General features: G+C 30.9%; 2 protein-coding genes across 10 annotated transcripts in view; both read left to right on the forward strand.

Moving 5' to 3' along the window:
- Positions 1–20931, forward strand: part of LOC126892895 (phospholipid transfer protein C2CD2L) — a 254093-nt gene that overhangs the window by 28851 nt on the left and 204311 nt on the right. The window lies entirely within an intron of this gene.
- LOC126892897 (coiled-coil domain-containing protein 96-like) overlaps positions 17936–20931 on the forward strand; it is a 48976-nt gene continuing 45980 nt past the window's right edge. The window contains exon 1 of one of the 2 annotated variants that reach the window (XM_050662727.1): positions 17936–18191. In XM_050662727.1, the coding sequence (XP_050518684.1) occupies positions 18038–18191 (154 nt within the window). In that variant the 5' untranslated portion in view covers positions 17936–18037. The remainder of the gene's footprint in view (positions 18192–20931) is intronic. The other variant, XM_050662729.1, reaches the window with a different exon arrangement.

Here is a 20931-nt window from a genome sequence, read left to right on the forward strand (position 1 = left end):
GGGGTTACATTAAAATATTAAATAGGAACCCCCAATTTTTATTGCAGATTTGGATCCTTGACGTAAAAATAAGCAACTTTTATTCGCAACATTTTTTCCTATTATGGATAAATGGCGCTATAATCGGAAAAAACCATTGGTGGAAATGGAAAATTAAATTTAAAAATGGAGAGTCCCACACTTTATGGAAAACTTAACTTAACTTTTTTTGGTTGTACCACCCATTCTTTACAATCCACTCCAGGTCCCAAGAACGCTCGAGTAATTGCAAATTTAGCATACTTTTCTCCCCTACTATGAGGATTTATTGATAAAAAACATGGCTAGTTGTTAAAGCACATAACTTTTTTATTTTCCAACATAAGCAAATGAATCAAAAAAGAAAATGTTAAGAAAGCATAATTCTACAATCGAGTTTTAATTTTAATATTTTATATATGCTGGAATATTCCACAGGGCGTTCCGAACTTTAAGAAAAAAACACAGTATGCTTGTTACACCCGGTATAAAATGACATTTACCTGTCTAGCAACAATATTATTACACCGATATTCTTAAATAATAAGGCTATAACATACTAAAAGAATGACTCAAATCGGACCACTGGTTTATGAAGTACGAGACATCAAACATGTCCCATTTTTAACGTGTTCGGCTAATTTTGCCGGTGTGTAGTTATATTACATGCCATGATTCAAAAAACAAAGTTATTAACGTTTACTTAAGTAATAGGGTGGGCCGAAATTTTTTTCTGTAAAATAACAACACCTGAGGTCAAAAAAGTTGCGTTGTACTAAAACATAAATTTTAAGCCCAAAATGAATAGCTAAAAATATTTTTCTCCACTGCCACAAAGACTGTATACTTTTTTAATATAAAAAGTCATTGTGGCAGAGGACAAAATAAGAAAATAAACTTTTTCGAACGCAGATCTTTATATTTTTTTATTATCTAAATTTTGAAATATCAGGGTTATTTATTTTATATCTCAAAAAACGTTGAAAAAAATATGTATTGTTGTGGAGGGTTCATGTATGCTTTGTATACTAACGTATAATTTATTTGGGTATTTCGCCTCTAAATAATAAGTCGGCAAAAATTAATTTAGAAACCCACTTCAAAAAATATGTCGAACTATCCAAATAAAATATACACTAGTATAAAAAATTAATATTACCGATGATATCATTCCTAAAATAACGTGACCTTTTACGTCAACGCTTTTGTACTAAACGGTACTGTCACAAACACAGGGCGTAAAGGAGGCATTATAGTGTTACTGGAGAAAGGAAACCAAAAAATTGGAAGGCCACTGCAGTGGTTTGTCTGTCAGCTGCACGCCGACAAGTTGCTTCTAAGACATCTATTTGTAAACATGGATGGCAATACCAGTGGACCACATGCATTTCCGGGCCTCTTGAAAAACGACTGGAAGTTTGCGAAACTCTTTTTGTAGCTTCATCTTCAAAAATAGAATCATCAGTTGACGAATTCCGCTCTTACTACAGATTAAAAATACCTGTACGATATTTGTCAAACAGTTAAATGTTTTGTTTGTTTAGAACAACTTTATAAGATACAACCTGGGAAATGGTTCATTCTCGCCGGCTTGCCACTGCTTCCCGTATCTTTCAGTTTATATGTAGCAACTGGAAACCCCTCGGAAAATTTACAAATACTAAGCCATTTTGTAATAAAAGTGTATGCGCCCATGTGGTTTTGCATTAAGCCTCAACCGTCATGCATTTATGGTGCAAGACATATATATTCAAGACAATAGGACTCTGCGACCAGACCTCTTCTTACTACAACAATTAAAAAATTTAGTCTACAAAAGTATTCAAAGAAATGAATACTTTAGGAGTTCAGAAAATATTATTCTGACTATGTCATTTGACGAACGTAAACACATCAGACAACTGGGATTCCAAAGAGATGTGAAGAGTAGATAATTAAATGACAAAGATCAGCGACATTTCGTAGTACCAGAATTATTTTTTGACGCTAAGGAGTAGTTTGAGATTATCAACTGCCAGAAAGTTTTATGGAGCCTCCTGTAACTTTGAAGCTATCAAAAGACCAACTAAGGGAGTTTATAGAAAATCCTGAACCCAGTCTTTTGGCATATATGTAACAGCATACCCTTGTCACACGCAAGCGGTTGAAAGGGCCGATAAAATAGTAACAGAAGCTTCGACTTCTGTCTGTGGAAGTGAAAAAAGAGACGGTTATATGTATAAGGAACAGACTGAAATACAGGGGAAATATGCTCAAATAGATATTAATCAAAGAAATACTTTTTTTGAAATTATGTGTCTGTTACTTTAAAGACTATTTCTGTTTTTATAATTTAAAAACTGTTTTTTGTATTCTCGTTTACTTTTGTATGTTTTCAAAACAAAGTCAGCTTTAACCCAATTTATTTTTTTTTTCATGCAAAAAAATAAATATACCATACAATAAAAAGTATAGTTTTTTGAAAAATTCTTATTTTTAAATAGCTCGGTGGCAGTGGAGAAAAATTCCTTCTCGACCGGAATACATACTCTGATGGCGGTTATCTTATCAAACAATTTTTATTGGTTCAGGCGACCATAATAAATGAAAAAAAAAAACGATTTTGACATATTTTAGATTATTATATTTTTTCGTAAAAATCTCATTCTTATATAGCTCTGTGGCAGTGGAAAAAAATTAAATTAATTATAAAACAAAACACTGTGAACTAAGTTAACTTATCATACATATATCTTTTCTGGAGTCAGGAAACTTAATTACAAAAACAAAATAAAAACACATTACTCAACGGCCTACCCTATTAAGTAAATTACTGCAAAATAAGGGTTTTTTGCAATAATTATCTTGATCAATTGTTTATGTATTTTAATTTATAAACTCGCAAATTAAAGAAATTTGTAAGATCTACAATTTGTATTTGAAACATGTTTTTCTAAAATGTATAAGTAACGTTTTATAGATAAATAAAAAATGATTTTTTCACTGTTTTATAATTGTTTAATTAAAAAAAAAACGAAACAAAATCAACTGTACGTCTTCAAGGATTTTTTATCAGCGATCCCTCATATTTATATCTTTTAGAACCATCAAAAACCTATAAGATTTTTACGTGAAATACATGATTTTTTCAGATAGACTGGGGTATTGATCTTATTTACTTATTAGAAAATCAGTACTCCAAAACTCCTTTGAAGTAGTTCTATAATATTGAGATCACCGATATGATAATAGTAGGTAGAAGTATAGATAGATATAGGATAATAGAAGTATAGATAGAGCAGGGGTCACGAATTATGTTCCCCGAGGGTCCGTTTCGAAAACCTATGACACTTCTGGGGTCCGGAGGATTTAATGCTATCTGTGTCTGGTTATCCTGATTCGGTTTCTTTACGGATTCTTGTTAAAAAATATCCCCTATAAACAAATCAGAAGGGCGTCGGTCGAAATTTTTGGGCTGAAATTGTTTTTTAACAAATTCAAGACATCACCTTTTTTGTCCCAGAACATTTATGTTTTCAGCATTTTTGGGTCATCTGAAACAAAAAATATCTGTCATTTTTCTCAAAAGTTGATAGATTTCGATATGCGAAAATAAGCATTTTCGAAGCTTAAAAACTAAATTATTATATTTGAGGTTGTCAAGTGCCTAAATTGAAGTTTAAACATTCAAGTTGTTTTTAATTGTTAATTATGCGCGTTCACTCGAGCCTTAAGCAGTCGCGGAGGCGCGTCTCACTATATGCTGCGTATCGCACTATATGATTGGCGTATTTAATTAGCACATTGGCAATAATTAATTGAATAAATAAATAAATTATTTTAAAAAACTATGTCAATAATATATTTTAAAATTTTAATAAATGTCAAGTATTTGTTGGGAATTTTTCGCATAAGTACCCTATGTAGGTATACGTGCGACAGAGACGCACCATAAAGTGCGACGCCCGACGATTAACAATAATTATAAAACAACGGTCTACATCGAAATAAGACCCAAATACTTGCTAGAATAATGAAATTGGATGTATAAGCTTCAATTTAGGCACTTGCCAACCTGAACACTAATAATTTACACATGAGTTGTCAAGCCTCGAAAATGCGTATGCGTATTTTCGCATTTTTCAGATTTTAAATCGCTTATAACTCGATTTTCACAACTATCAACTTTTGAGAAAAATGATAACGAGATCTTTTTTGTTTAGAATTACCCGAGAAACCTAAAAAAAAATACATTTTGCGGGGCAAAAAGGTAATATTGAATTTGTTTAAAAAATTGTTTCCTATGTAAAAAAATGTACAACCTGTCTGAAGTTTGGAATGAGTTTAGTGCAACTGATTCTCATTAAGAGGGAGTTAGGCCAACTACAAAAGCACATAAGTTGAACCAAACATGGTACACAATTTCATGGCCAAACATTTTCATAATTGCAAAACACTATATCCTGAATTTATTTGCGGTCCGCACAAAACTAGCCTACGGTCCGGATGCGGACCGCGGTCCGCCAATTGGTGACCCCTGGTATAGAGTATAGAGGATATGAAAAATAAACAAAATCATTTTAAAAAGACTTTCCATCTGGTACCATGGGCTGCCAATAGATTAACAATCGACAGAGGTCGACATGAATGCGTGCTTTCGTTTTCATAACAACAGTACTAAAAACTTCTGAGATAAACCTCGTATATTCGAAGGTTATAATAAACATGTATAAATATGCCCTCAAAGAAATAAATTATCGTAAATCTACATTTCAATTGAAATACCACCCATTACCATATAGTAACTCTTTGTAACACAAAAAGTCATCAATGTTGGTAATTCGTTCTTTTAATCGAAGTTAATGTGATCACTGATAATAAATTACACAAGATTCTATTTTTAGCCGATACTGTCAATACCTTTAACCCAAAAATGGAAATGTCAGCGAGCGAGCAACAAAACGTATTGACGGTTTCACTTTTATTTGCATTTTTTGTGGGAGTTTTTACGAGGGGTTAGAACAAACATGCTTGGCACATGACAAAATATTTTTAGTTGTGATATGACATCGAGTATAAATGACACAGAAGATCATTGATGAGTGTAAAGCTGGGATCCAATAGTCTAAGAGCTAGTGAACCCTCCGAGTAACGGTCTTCCTGTAAGGCTAGAAATTTGCATAGTGATAATAACTAATAGCACACCAAAGCTAAAAACCATGACCTGGCATGGCAGCATTGAAACGTGCATAGTTTGGGGGTAAAATAAACTTTCTCCTGTAAAGTTTAAATTTAAGTATGTGTTCGAGTTAGTTATTTTAGAAGAAATGTGTACAATGACAGGCGATTCTGAACAGCATAAGACCTTTCCCGGCGAGGGGAAAGATTAGGGTTTTTTCCTAAAATTATTTTTGTCGCCAATCGTCACTAAAGTCATTAATTATTGTACTCATTTGCCCTCATTTGCGGCAGTAAAGTAACACTTTATTGTGCTGAAAGAAGAATTTTACTTTACCTGCCGCGATTAATCAAATTAACCCAGATTGAATGTAAGTGGTCGATGGCAGTAATCGAATGGCGAGAATTTGAGTAAACTTAAAATTTATTTACTTTAATTATTAGAAATATTGTACATAATTTGCGTTATTATCAATTAAATTTATGTCAAAAAGTGAAATTCTGTAGTATTTTGTAAATATATTCATATAAAATAAATTAAAACTTTACCGATTTAGTAATTATTCAATATTGATAACTATCGATTAAAAATCGAAAGCGGCCATCTTGCAAAAGTTATTTGTCATCACTGTCATGAAATTATTATGACGTCTAAAATTTAAAAAGTTCTTAAATTGTAAATTGCAAATAAGTGTTAAAACCAATATCAAATTATTGTAGAAAGTGAAATTGTAGATAAAATATATTTTGGAATTATCCAAGCTGTCAAGCTTTCAGTACTTCATTTTCCAGTTTTTCATTCAGGGATTATTAAAATTAAAGAAGATTAATTTTATGAAACAATGAAGATAATCAAATAAAAAAAAATTGTGTAGTGTTATAATGAGATTTTTAAAGAAGTTAAATAAACGACAGATTTTTGTTCAATTTATTTTATAAATTTTATATTATTTTTAAATAATTACAGAGCCCAAACTCTTACGTAGTCAACTTTAAGGTGCGAATCATCGGAATTCAAATTCCAAGTTGATTTCCAATCAAATTATGTTGGCGATAAAATTTTGTATGCGCCACGTCAGTAAAGACTCTTTATCGAACTCTTCTGTTACTCGCCTCGCTCGCTACGCTCGCTCTTCTCGTAATATCAGACTCGTTCGATAAAGAGTCACTTTGCTGACTTGGTACATAAATAACTATTTTTTGCATCGAACAAAGTTTCTTTAGGTTTTTTGAATCATTCCAAACAGAAAAGGTCTTTAGTGACTTTTCTCTTAGGTTAATAGTTTTTGACATTATAAGCGATTAAAAGTTTAAAAATTACGAAATCGGCCATTTTTAACCCTGAATCGGACATTTAACTGAAAATTTCAATGTTGCCAAGGTATATTCTTTAAACATAGATTGATGAAATCCCGAAGAGTTTTTTGCAATACAATATCCAAAACCCCTTTGTTTTTTAACTGCTGATCAAGCGGGCGCGACACTGTAGTATAGGTGAGGACGTTTGAGTTTGCATAAATTCATTATCTCAAGAATGGGAAAATTTGAAGAGAAATCCTCACACAGGTCGATTTTTATTTTTAAATTATAACTTTTTGGAATATATATAATACTAGTGACGTCATCCATCTGGGTGTGATGACGTGATAGTCCATTTGAAAGGTTATTTAATTCTAGTCTGGATTGGTAATTTTCATTTGCTATTGACATATTATGTTCAGTCCATTTTTTGCAAACTCAAGATCATTTATAAAAAAAGAACTTTGAGTGTATAAAAATAGAGCAAACATGCGCATGTTTGCTCTATGTATGCTCTTATGTTACATGTTTTGTATCCTCTTAGTCTCTGAGCCTACCACTTTTTGAAAAATTTTAGAGTGCAGGTTGGACGCGTTTCCGCGTCCCGCGTCATTAACATATTTACGTTGTCGGACTAACGAAACGCGGCTGTAAATTTGTCGGACAAGAGATCGACAATATTTATTAATTAAATAGTACTTTAAATTGAAAATTAAGAGTTTTATAATAACAAAAATAAAAATAGAGTCCGACACCCGCAAGATGTCACTCTAGCGCGGTAGTTTTGTTATTACAAAACTCTTAATTTTAAATCTAAAGTACTTATATTTAATTATTAAAGATTATCGATCTCTTGTCCGACAAATTTACAGTCGCATTTCGTTAGTCCGACAACGTAAATTTGTTAATGGCTTGGGACGCGGAAACGCGTCCAACCTGCACTCTAAAATTTTTCAAAAAGTGGTAGACTCGCTCAAACGAAGCAGTCTAGACCATTTTTAAGACTTTTGTAATATCTTCCAAAAAGGACGATGTACCGGGTGTCCCAATAAGAATGGCTCTCGGCCATATCTCAGGAACCGTTTATAGTAGAGCTTTGAAATAAAAAATTTTATAACAAAAGTTGCCTCCGGAAAAACCTGGAAATTATTTTCATAATTGTGGGACCACCGCTAGAGGGCGTAATTGAATATCAAAAATTAAAAAATCTAAATTTTACAAAATTTTCCTAATGAAGGGGCACTGGAAATCCGATCGTCGTATTCTTCATAAAATTCTACGCATATTTGATTTGACAAGTTTAGGTCTACCTTTGGAAATAAGAGGTGGGGGTGAGTGGGAACCTTGTTATGAAAAACTGGCTGTGAGTCCGGTTCTGCTTAATCAAATTTTGTAAACTTGGTCTTGTTGAAGACAGATCTTTTTCGTCAATGTAAAAGTTATGATTTCGAACCAACTTACTGAGTAATATGCCAGCTAGAAGGCGTTATTTAATTTTTTTCAGAAATCTAGTGTTCCTTGGAAAATATTAAATACAAACATGCATTTTTAATACCATATTACAAAATTAGACAAAATTAGCAACAGAATAGCGAAAACCGCATGTTAATACCTTTTTTCTATCTCGAGATATCTTACAAAACGTGTAAATTTAAAAACATAACTGTTACTGTCACCGGTAAACGAAATAATTCATTAAAAGTAGTGTGCTATGGAAACAACAAAGAAACATTTTCCAGCTGTCAACGTATATTAGGTCTTTTCAACGCTTCTCATTTGTTTCGAGCCTCGTTCATATCTCGTATATTAATATTATACACGGATTATACGGCATATGACAGAGGCTCGAAACAAATGAGAAGCGTTGAAAAGCCTTATTACAAAGAAATAAAAACAACTATTTAGTGATGACATAAACGTTCAAATTTTTGCCCATCATTTTCGTTGCAAACATTTACTCTTTCAAGAGTAGATTGAACAGCAGTCTCAATTTCTGCTCTCGATATGCTTTGAATGGCGTTTAGTATTCTCTGGATAATGTATTCTAGAGTAGTGTATGATGGGCAACATTTTGAACATTTAGGTCGTCACTAAGTAGTTCTTTTTGTTCTGTGTTATATTTAATTTTAATAGTATTGTTTCTCTTTATATTGTTGTTTTAATTAATTATATTTTTATACATTGACATCTGGAAAATGTTATTTTGTTTTTTTCCACAGCACACTACTTTTCATTAGCTTAGTTTACCGGTGATAGTAACAGTTATGTATAAAATTTACACGTTTCTCGAGATATCTTGAGATAGAAAAAAGGTATCGACATGCGGTTTTCGCTATTCTATTGCTAATTTAATCTAATTTTATAAAGTATGATTAAAAATGCATACTTGTATTTAATATTTTCCAAAGAAAACTAGATTTCTGAAAAAAATTAAATAACGCCTCCCAGCTGGCTTATTACTTACTAGGATGGTTCAAAATTATCACGCTTACATTGAAGAAAAAAATCTGTCTTCAACAAGACCCAGTTTTCAAAATTTGATTTAGCAGAACCGGACTTACAGCCATTTTTTCATAACAAGGTTCCCACTCACCCCCACCTCTTATTTGCAAAGGTAGAGTTAAGATTGTTAAATCAAATATGCGCAGAATTTAATGAAGAATATAATAATCGGATTTCCAGTGCCCCTTCATTAGGAACATTTTGTAAAATTTAGATTTTTTTATTTTTGATATTCAATTACGCCCTCTAGCGGTGGACCCACAATTATGAAAATAATTTCCAGGCTTTGCCTGAGGCAACTTTTGTTATAAAATTTTTTATTTCAAAGCTCTACTATAAACGGTTCCTGAGATATGGCCGAGAGCCATTCTTATTGGGACACCCGGTACAGGGCTATTCACTATATTTTGACCCCCCTGTAAACTGATTTATTTACAGAATTGGAAAAAAATGTAAAATACAAAAGTTATTCGATTTTTAAATTATGATTTTTTGACATATATATCGTACTAGTGACGTCATCCATTTGGGCGTGATGACGTAATTGACTATTTTTTAAATGGGAATAGGGGTCGAGTGCTAGCTCATTTGAAAGGTTATTCAATTCCCTATTCAGTAATATAAACATTAACATGATTAATTATACAGGGTGTCCAAAACATTTTTTTTTAAATTAAATTAATTGACACAAAAAGAAGAATGTATGTAATTAATGTAATTCAAAATACTTTCTACTGCTGTCAGAAAACAGAAATAAATGTTTATTGAACAAATAAACATTACTTTTCACTTAAATTCAATGTTCAAGTTGCCACCCATCTGCCTCTTGGCAGTTTGAACATTGAATTTAATCAAAAATCAATGTTTATTTGTGCAATAAACTTTTATTTCTGTTTTCTAACAGCAGTAAAATGTATTTTAAATTAAATAAATTACATAAATTCTTCTTTTTGTGTCAATTAATTTAATTCAAAAAAGTCCCTGTATAAATAATTATATTATTGTTTATATTACTGAATAGAGAATTGAATTACCTTTCAAATGAGCTAGTACGCGACCCCTATTCTCATTAAAAAAATAGTCGATTACGTCATCACACCCAGATGGATGACGTCACTAGTATGTTATGTCAAAAAATCATATTTTAAAAATCGAATAACTGTTGTATTTGTATTTTACATTTTTTTCTAATTCTGTAAATAAAGCAGTTTACACGGGAGTCAAAATATAGTGAATAATCCTGTACTGTGGACTGTGGACCATAATTTGATTGACAGTTTCATCTTATTTCCGTGCTTTTCAATATTAAATCGGCCAAAAAAAGTGAAACATTCATTTATTTCGTAAATTTATTCAGAACTCCTTTAATTATTTCATGCACCTGTCTTTATCTGATACTTCCGGTACAAATTAATTTTTGCAGCTAATCGTCATCAAGCAATGGGATAGGTTGCAAGTATAATACACTCCTACGATAATTTTTTTATAGTATTGCGTGTTGATGGGATTAGACTATTACGTATTTGCTAATGATTTCATCACTTTATTTAGACAGCTATTTCCGCTTGTAATCAATGTGTCATTCATGTACAGAACGATGAAAGGATGAATAATGGTTTTAAATATGAGTGAGGTTGTAATGATGATCATTAATAGATAGCGATATATAGAATATTTAAATATTTTGTGCTACAAAAAATCTTAAAAGAAACCAATTTAATATTCTAGCAGAGCAGCATACAGGAAATCTAAGAAAATCAAGCTTCATACGAGTTTGATTGTGGGGTCGACTATTACGTCTGTTATCAAACAGTGTGTATAGTAGGGGAGGCAAGTATGCTAAATTTGCAGTAACTCGAGCATTACGGGTACCTATTGGGTAGTGTAGGTTCTAAAACCAAAAAAAAAGTTAAGTTTTAAATTTTAGTGGGGACTTTCCATTTTTTAATTTATTTTCCATTTCCAACAATTGTTTTTTCCGACTATAGTGCCATTTATCCATAATTCGAAAAAAGTCTCGAATAAAAGTTACTTATTTTTACTTAAGGAATCCAAATCTGCAATAAAAAATGAGGGCTCCTATTTAAGATTTTAAAGTACCTAACTCCCCACCCCACCTCCGTGGGTGGTCGTGTTTGATGTTATTCGATTGATTTTTAAAAAATATTGTACACGTCATATTTTTAAGATTTTTGATCTGATGTTCATTTCGCCAAATATTCGCTTTTTTTGTAAAACTTTGTGACCCGCCCATTTCCTTACGCCCCTCTCAAATCATTAGATTTTTGAAATATTATATACTGTTTTGCATGCACTTAACTTTCGAGTTTTTCTAATAGTCTAAAATACGATATAAGGTTGATCTGCACCGATCTGTTTAATGGATAAAAATTATTGGATATGTAATTTAGCATGTTAACAATTACAAAAAACAAGGGTTGCCCGATCTCATCTTGTTCTAACTACCTATAATTAATTATTAATTAAAAAATGACTTTTTTTTATAAATTAAAAAAAATTTCGACCCGGGCAGATATTATTTCAGATTTTTTAGATCATTCTAAATAAAAAAGGTCTTTTGTAATTTTTCTCTAAAGTTGACCGTTTCTAGTTATAAACAATTTAAAACTGAAAAAAGAACGAAAGATGACGATTTTCAAGGCTCAAAAACATAAGTATAAAATATTATTTTTGAAATTACGAAGTACCTAAATTCAAGTTCAAGCCTTATTCTATCAGTTCTTGATAAGTCTTTTGGACTTATTTAATTCTGAAACATTGTTTTTTAGTTGTTAATGGCCGCTTCCCCATAAGTTAATATGTTTTAGAATAAAACATGGCTAAAATTATTATCGAAACCTGATAGAAAAAGGTTTGAACTTGAATTTATGTACTTGATGATTACAAAAATAATATTTTATACTTATGTTTTTAAGCCTTGAAAATCGTCATCTTTCGTTCTTTTTTCAGTTTCAAATTGTTTATAACTAGAAATGATCAACTTAAGAGAAAAATTACAAAAGACCTTTTTTGTTTAGAATGATCTAAAAAATCTGATATAGTATCTGCCCCGGTCGAAAATTTTTTTTTAATTATAAAAAAAATGTCATTTTTTAATTATTAATTAATTATAGTTAGAACAAGATTAGATCGGCCAACCCTTGTTTTTTGTAATTGTTAACATGCTAAATTACATATCCAATAATTTTTATCCATTAAACAGATCGGTGCAGATCGACCTTTAATCGGATCCTTTACTATAAGGACAGATTTTTTTTCGAACCCCCCTTAACGAACTTCCCTGTATTAAAAGTTCATATATGGTAGGGGTACATTTACAGGGTATAAGGTTTCTCCCCAAGTGATTTTCTGACGGGCTCGAATAACTGCAAAAATCCCCGCTTGGGCTCCCCTATCATACATGTTTATTATTTTTCACATCTTTAAAATTTACTATTAGTGGAGTCAATGAAGGTGGATATGAGTTATTACCTCAGATTTCGTTGAACCTCCATCGATCTTCATAAAAATTGGTGAGTGGTTAAAGGATACCTCAAGGAACAAAGGTGACATAGTGCCAACTTGCGCTTTTTGCATTTTAGGGGTGAAATACACCCCTTTTTTAAAAATTATTTTTTAGATTTCTGAAAGTGCAGTCACTGTAAGTTTTCACTTCCTATTTCGTTGAACGTTCATCGATTTTCATAAAAATCGGTAAGTACTTAGAGGATACCTCAAGCAATAAAAGTTATATAGCATCAACTTGCGCTTTTGCAATTTAGGGGTGCAATACACCCCTACTTTTTAAATTGTAAAAAATGCAGATTTCCGCATTATGGTGCAAGTAATCTCGTATAATTAAGAAAAATAAATATTTTTTTTATATTTATGTGCATGAATTGCATTTTTTTTTAATTATTCTAACCTTATAGCAACCAAAAATCTGAAAATTAACCAGTCGAAAATCACGAAAACCTTATTCTTCTATATTTCTGAAAGTGTAGTCACTAAATGTTTTCACCCACGATTTCTTTGAACCTTCATCTATTTTCATCAAAATTGTTGATTAGTTAGAGGATACCTCAAAAAACAAAAGTGATATGGCACCAAGTTGCGCTTTCTGCATTTTATTGGTGAAATCCACCTTTTTTTTCAATGATAAAAATGCAGATTTCAGCATTCTGGCTCAAGCAATCTCGTTTAATTAAGTAAAATAAATATTTTTTTACATTTATGTGCATGATTTATAATTTTTATTAATTTTTCAAACCTTATAGCAAATAAAAATCAGAAAATTAGCAAATCGACAATCACGAAAAAAATTATTCTTTTATATTTCCAAAAAGGCAGTCACTGAAGGTTTTCACCCCTGATTTCGTTGAACCTTCATCAATTTTCATGAAAATTGGTAAGTAGTTAGAGGATACCTCAAGAAACAAAAATGATGTGGTACCAACTTGCGCTTTTATCCTGGGGGTGGATGTTACCCCTTCTCATGGGTGAACACTATTTTATTAAAAATAACCCCATAATTAGATAGAGGAGTAAATTCTAAGAAAACTTTCTTTTATCAAGTTTATAAATTTTTTATTTAAATAATATTTCATAATTTAATAAAATATTAATGGTACAGTAAAACCTGACAATAACGGCCACTAAAAATAGAAAACAATTGGCCGTTATAGAAATGTTGCCGCTAATGCTAGGTTTCCTTTTCCACAAATACATAAAATATAATTGAAAATTTATTTATTTTAGTAATTAAAGCAAATCTAATTAATTATAATTCTACAAACAAACGGAACATACTAAAACTAAATTCAATTTACTACAATATAAAACAATATTTATTTATTAAGCTCAACAGGCCGTGAAGGCCTAGGGCTGAAAGATTTAATTTTTCCTTACAATTACTATTACATATTTATATATAATGCTATATCCTATACTACTATAATATATACAATATTACATTTGTTTGTATAAAACACTTAATACTACACTTAACATTATAGTCTTTCCATACATTTCTTCACCACTTCCTTCCATTGTTTTCTGTCCAAAGCTTTTTCTTTCCAGTTTACAATATTACTTTGTTTTAAGTTTTCATATACGCTGTCCTTCCATCTCCTTCTTGGTCTTCCTATTCTTCTTTTTTGTATTGGCTTACGTAATAGAACCATTTTTGGCATTCTCGCCTTTCCCATTCTTTCTATGTGTCCTAAGTATCGGATTCTCTGTGCTTTGATTGCCGTCGTTATTTTTGGTTCATTATATAGTTCTTCAAGTTCCTTATTATTTCTTCTTCTCCATTGACCGTCTATTTTCACGCCTCCATATATTGCTCGTTGTATTTTCCTCTCCCATCTTTCTAAAAGGTCTATTTCTGATTTTTTAAGCACCCATGTTTCACATGCATATTAGCTGTAGGTCTGATAACTGTTTTGTAGATTCTTATTTTTGTTTTTCTTGACACATCTTTGGATTTCATTAATGGACGCAATGCTCCATACTTTTTGTTTGCTTTTGCTATTCTTGCTTTTATTTCCCCTTCCCCATGTCCCTTTTCATCTACTTTTACACCCAGGTATGTAAATTCTGAAACTCTTTTAAATGCGCATACATTTTCTCCTTCTTTTTTTTCAATGATAAAAATGCAGATTTCAGCATTCTGGCTCAAGCAATCTCGTTTAATTAAGTAAAATAAATATTTTTTTACATTTATGTGCATGATTTATAATTTTTATTAATTTTTCAAACCTTATAGCAAATAAAAATCAGAAAATTAGCAAATCGACAATCACGAAAAAAATTATTCTTTTATATTTCCAAAAAGGCAGTCACTGAAGGTTTTCACCCCTGATTTCGTTGAACCTCCATCAATTTTCATGAAAATTGATAAGTAGTTAGAGGGTACCTCAAGAAACAAAAATGATGCAGTACCAACTTGCGGTTTTATCCTGGGGGTGGATGTTACCCCTTCTCATGGGTGAACACTATTTTATTAAAAATAACCCCATAATTAGATAGAGGAGTAAATCCTAAGCAAACTTTCTTTTATCAAGTTTATAATTTTTTTATTTAAATAATATTTCATAATTTAATAAAATATTATTGGTACCGTAAAACCTGTCAATAACGGCCACTAAAAGTAGAAAACAACTGGCCGTTATAGAAATGTGGCCGCTAATGCTAGGTTTCCTTTTCCACAAATACATAAAATATAATTGAAAATTTATTTATTTTAGTAATTAAAGCAAATCTAATTAAATATAATTCTACAAACAAACGGAACATACTAAAACTAAATTCAATTTACTACAATATAAAACAATATCTATACGAAAAAACAACTACAAGAAAAACAGAATTTTTGTTTGTTTTACATTTTTTAGATAAACGAAACATACTAAAACTAATTTAATATAGTTAATACATAATATAAAACAACATACTATAGCTACTACGAAAAATACGCTTATCACTAAAGTATCGTCGTGCTTTCATGCTATATTCAACAAAACCAACTTGGTACGGCCTTTAATTAGATATCGCAAATCACTTTGGCTGATTTTCTCTGCATATATATTATGTTTGAGGAATCCCTTTTTTTGTGAGACTGGATATAGGACATTTCTCAAGTATGAATTCACATTCATGGTATATCGTTGCTATACAGGGATAATAATCTGTGCAATGTTATGGTACAGGCTACGTTAAATATGAAGTAAATGTGGAAGATATACACTGGTTATTCATTTCAATTTAATTTGATTGTTTTTTAATCGTTTACAATATTTAAAATAATTAAAGACATAAAGTTAGGGATTTCAAAAAGAAATTCAGTTCTCACTGGCAAGGTGGGAAATAATAAAGTGCTATACAATAGCATTTCATTACAATGTTCGTTACAGGCATTACAGGCTGCTCCGTTTGAGAAAACTCATACTCTCAAACTTTGAGAAAACACTCATTCAGTTTCGACCAACCCTGTATTAGCTAAAATTAAACGTTTTGCTAGATTAATAATTTTTAACAATAATAGACTATATTAAAAATCACTCGAAAATAAATTGATTTTCTGATGTCAAATCACTACAATTATACAGGGGGTGAATATTGCTATGAAATTTGAAAAAAAAAACGTAATTATCTTTTAAACTACTTCGTATAACATCACAAAACATATTTTAAGAAATAAAACATAGAGGAGAATCCAAAAATGTAAAAATATACAGGGTGTTCCATTAAACAAAAGATAATTTTGTTTCACCCTGTCAATATGGGTGGCCCTGTATATTTGGAAATGTATTTAACTTCTGATATTATCTATGCCCCAATCTCACCTAAATAAACTTTTTTCATATCTCCTACAAAAAACGACTAATTGGACTTCCCACAACCTGTATACATACAAAATCTCCGCTATAAAATTTTTTCAAAGAAAATGTTATTGGTTTTTTAAAAATAACTCCGTTAATTTTTGAAATATGAGATTTATCCAAAAACCATTACAAATCTAAGTAAAAGGTCTATAACACTGTATTAAACATAATTTTCTAAATCCTTTATTTTTTTTAATACAAGGTGAAAGGGCCCCGGTTACATGGTTCTCGCAGTAAAATTTAGGTTTTAAATGTTTCTATCTCGGTTATTTTTTGTCGTAAAAAAATAAAAAGCTTAAATAAAGTTAAAACTAAAATTTTGTTCTCTACCATTTTTTAAGTATATCGAGTATTTTTGGAGTTATTATCAAAAGAAAATGAAATTCACGAAAATTTGAAAAATTCAAATTTTTTAATCGTATTTTTTTTTTAAATATATGCATTCTAAACCGGTCAAAATTATTGAAGTTATTACTTATGTTAAAACAAATAAAGTTTTAAATGGGTTACTATAAATTTTAATTTTTGTGGAAATGACGTATGTTTCATTTTTCATTCTTCCCTAAAAAATCTGAAAGGGTCCTCTTGTTTCCATCATAACTTGCTTAATTTTGATGCTATCGACTTCTTATATAGCTTTTTGTTAGTTACCTTTAAGTACTTTATTAAAATGTTTAGTATCTATATTTAACAAAGTGCATCGTTTTCCTGTTATTTAAGCTTGAATACTAAGATTTGAGTACTCGCGGAAAAAAAATATACATTCAATTGCATATAACTCACTTTGTATATGTAATAAAGGATTTTTCGAATAAGGAGCTTATTTATTTTTATATTATCTTCGATTTTGGTAATAACAACTTTTTTGAAGAAACTTATGGTTCTTGAGTTATTTATGAAAAACTGCTTTAAAACATGGATTTTTTTCAGGAAAAATCAAAACTTTTGATCTTTAATAACTCAAAAACTATTGATTTATTGTAATAACTTTATATAACAAATTTTACTTATAATTTGTCGCTCTGTCGATTAGTGGTATTATTTTTAATAAAATAATTTCCACCCCCGAGAAGGGGTGGCATCCACCCCCAGGGTAAAAGCGCAAGTTGGCACCATGTCACCTTTGTTTCTTGAGGTATCCTCTACATACTTACCAATTTTCATGAAAATCGATGGAGGTTCAACGAAATCGGAGGTGAAAACCTTCATTGACTCCACTATATCTTTCCTTGTGGGATCGGTACTCACCGCAGGGACCGCCGACGTTCGGATACAATTAGCGTCTCTTTGCAAAGACAATGACGTCGACTTTGCAAAGTAACAAGACACTTACTCAACACACACACTACAGATTACTCCCCTGAGTTAGTGATAAGTTATAGTCTAAAAAATCATTATGAAATTGACTGGCCAGTTGGTTGTGAAAACCAGTTCCAATAAAACACAAAACACACACACACACAAAATTTACTATCGGAGGAAAAGTAGAGATCAGTAAGGTGAAGGCCAATGAGAAAGATGGTAGAAGAAGAATATTATAATATGATATGACATTACCAACTCTGACATACTTGTCAGTGGCATATTATGTTGTCACTATTATGATATTTTATCAAATTCATTAAGCTTTTTTTTTATTTTTTTTTATATTCTTTAATGTTTGTTTTTGAAAAATCATGACCGAAGAATCTCAAAAAATCGATCTGGATGCCTCTGGTAGCAAACCCTCAGTTAACGAAAGTGATGACTCTTCTAAGCTTGCTGACAAAGGAAACGTTTTAGACGATGGAAAACTACAAACAGATGTAGAGGTAGAAGAACGGAGTAAGAGTATGCATATTTTTCTTTTATATTTTCAACACTGACCTAAATTCAACAAGAGATTCGTATCTTCCAATATTATAGTATTTTAGTACATACAATTCTACAACCTACATCGTACTCCATTTTTACCTCACAGTTCTTCTAGATGTGCCTATTAGTCCAGGAACTAAAGCTTTTCACCTCGCAATTTTTACAGAATGGATCAATTTGCTTGAAAATTTGAGAATAATTAGTGGATAGTCCATGGATCAAAATCTATATGATGTCGACAGGCGCTTTTACCATGGAGGTGGTTGCCACCCCATCTCGGGGGTGGAAATTTTTTATTATATTTTGACCGCAAAAGTTAATAAAAACATTGATTCTAAGCAAAAAATGTTCTATACATTTTTTTGATAAAATTAATAGTTTTTGATTTATTCGCTATCTAAAGTGTTAGTTTTATATCTAAAAAATCAATGTTTTTCGATGGTAAGTGTACTCATTTACGATTCACTCAATTTTTGTCGTAGAACAAATTTTATCAAACCAAGTTCTTGGGAATTAAATTACCTACAATTTCATATTTAAACATTTTTTCGTATCTGATGCTAATCTTTCTATTCTGAAGAAAATGGCAAATTTACCAAATTGCAAACATTCGTTATTCGCTTTAAACTTCAGTTTTTTATAAACTAATCATTCTAAGCCAGTCAAAGTTCTAGAATCTATTAATAATACCTACATAAATAAAGAAGAATAAATAAGGCCAATGACTAAAAATACCGGTAACTTACATTATTATGCTTCCAATTGTATTTCTCCTTTTTTTTTTCAAAAAAATTATTGATTTTTTAACCGTAACTTTTTTATTCTTTATCGTAGAGAGTTCGTTAAAAAACAATTTTGTATGTCTTTACAAGATCTATAAGGCTATCAATATTAAATTCTTTGAAAATTCTCAGTCACAAAAAGAGGTGGCATTGAAAGTGTTGGTAAAGATGGTTTTTGCATGATATTACAAGTTTTAATAATTGTCAGTAGCTCACTCAATTTTTGCCATAAAAATTTTTTGCAAACCAAGTTCTTGGGAATTAAATAAGCTTCAATTTCATATTTAAAATTATTTTCGTATCTTTGATGCTAATCTTTCTATTCTGAAGAAAAGGACATTTTTTACCAAACTAAAAAAACTCGTTATTCGTTTTTAACTCCATTTTTTTAAACTAATCATCCTAAGCCGATCAAACTTCTAGAACCTATTAACAATACATAAATCAAGAAAACCAAATCAGGTCAATGACAAATTTTAGTTAGGGTGGTGATTAGGGGGTTGTTTACGATCACTTATTTGCTGAAAAAAAAAATAGGGACTGACATTCTTTTCATTATAAGTCACTTAATTTTTGTAGCTAGCGATTTTTTATATTTCTAAAGATACATATTTTTAAATATTTTAAATTAGTTTCAACAAGTATTCCTCGAAAAATGCATAGTTTTCCCGTCCTTTGACTTTGAATCTACAATATTTAACATTTGACGGAGAAGGGCCAACATATAATAAAGTATAGCTCGATTACTGTTGGTCCTAAAGAAAATAAAAAAACGGTTTTGTTTGTTTTTTCAAAAGGTACATTTTTGTTAAGTAAAGTTGTTTTGATAGAACGAAAACTTTTTGAGTTATTAGCAGAAAACTGATTAAAAACATTGATTTTTTCGATATAAAACTAACACTTTCGATAGCGAATAAATCGAAAACATTAATTTTATCAAAAACATGTATATAGAGCGTTTTTTGCTTATAATGAATGTTTTTACCAACTCTTGCGGTCAAAATATAATAAAAGATTTCCACCCCCGAGATGGGGTGGTAACCATGGTAAAAGCGCCTTTTGGCATCATATAGATTTTGATCCTTGGACTATCCACTACTTATTCTTAAATTTTCAAGCAAATCAATCCATTCTCCAATCCAATCAGCAGCCTGATTTTTGCATGAGAGTTTAATGAAAGGGTAACAAATCAATTGGAAGTTCTGTCGGACAAAATACATGTGACGTTTTCGTGGTCTGACCGTTACAAATTTTTAACCTGTTCCACAATTAAAACTTCCCCTGTTCCAGTGTTCCTATATATCAAAGTTTGTCCGACTAGACACCCTTAAGCTATTAACAAATTTTCAGCTTGCTATTAATCAACTTTTTTTTCATACGCGATATCCAGACCTATTAATATCTGTTGGTGCAAGCAGGCATAAGTGTTTATCATTGTACATGTTGAACTATTTCTGTAATTATATTTCTTTCTTCTTCATTAGATTCGTATCTAATTGCAGTAAGGTGCTAGTTTAAAGTGGCGTTTAGACGCCGCGATAAATCGCAGCAATTTATGGTAACGATAAATTGCTGCGATTTATTGATTTGATTCTTTTAAAGCTGTTTAGACGCTGCGATAAATTGTTGCGATTGATTATAAACTGAACCAACTCGATCGTTACAATAAATTGATGCAATCCGATACCAACTCCAATCCAATTCCGATAAATCGCTGCGATGTATCGTTTACACACAACGATAAATTGAAGCAACTCGATTGATATCGATAAATTGCTGCGATTTATCGCTGTGTCTAAACGCTGCCTGACGTGGATTGGACCCTCATTCTCGTATTAAGTTCTTTTAGCATAGGTACCTAGATCGCATGGTTGTGATTTCTTTTTCTACAGTTACCTCACAGTTACCTTAAACTATATTTTCATAATATATCA

The sequence above is a fragment of the Diabrotica virgifera genome, chromosome 9 (assembly GCF_917563875.1).
Source record: "Diabrotica virgifera virgifera chromosome 9, PGI_DIABVI_V3a".
Classification (NCBI taxonomy): domain Eukaryota; kingdom Metazoa; phylum Arthropoda; class Insecta; order Coleoptera; family Chrysomelidae; genus Diabrotica; species Diabrotica virgifera.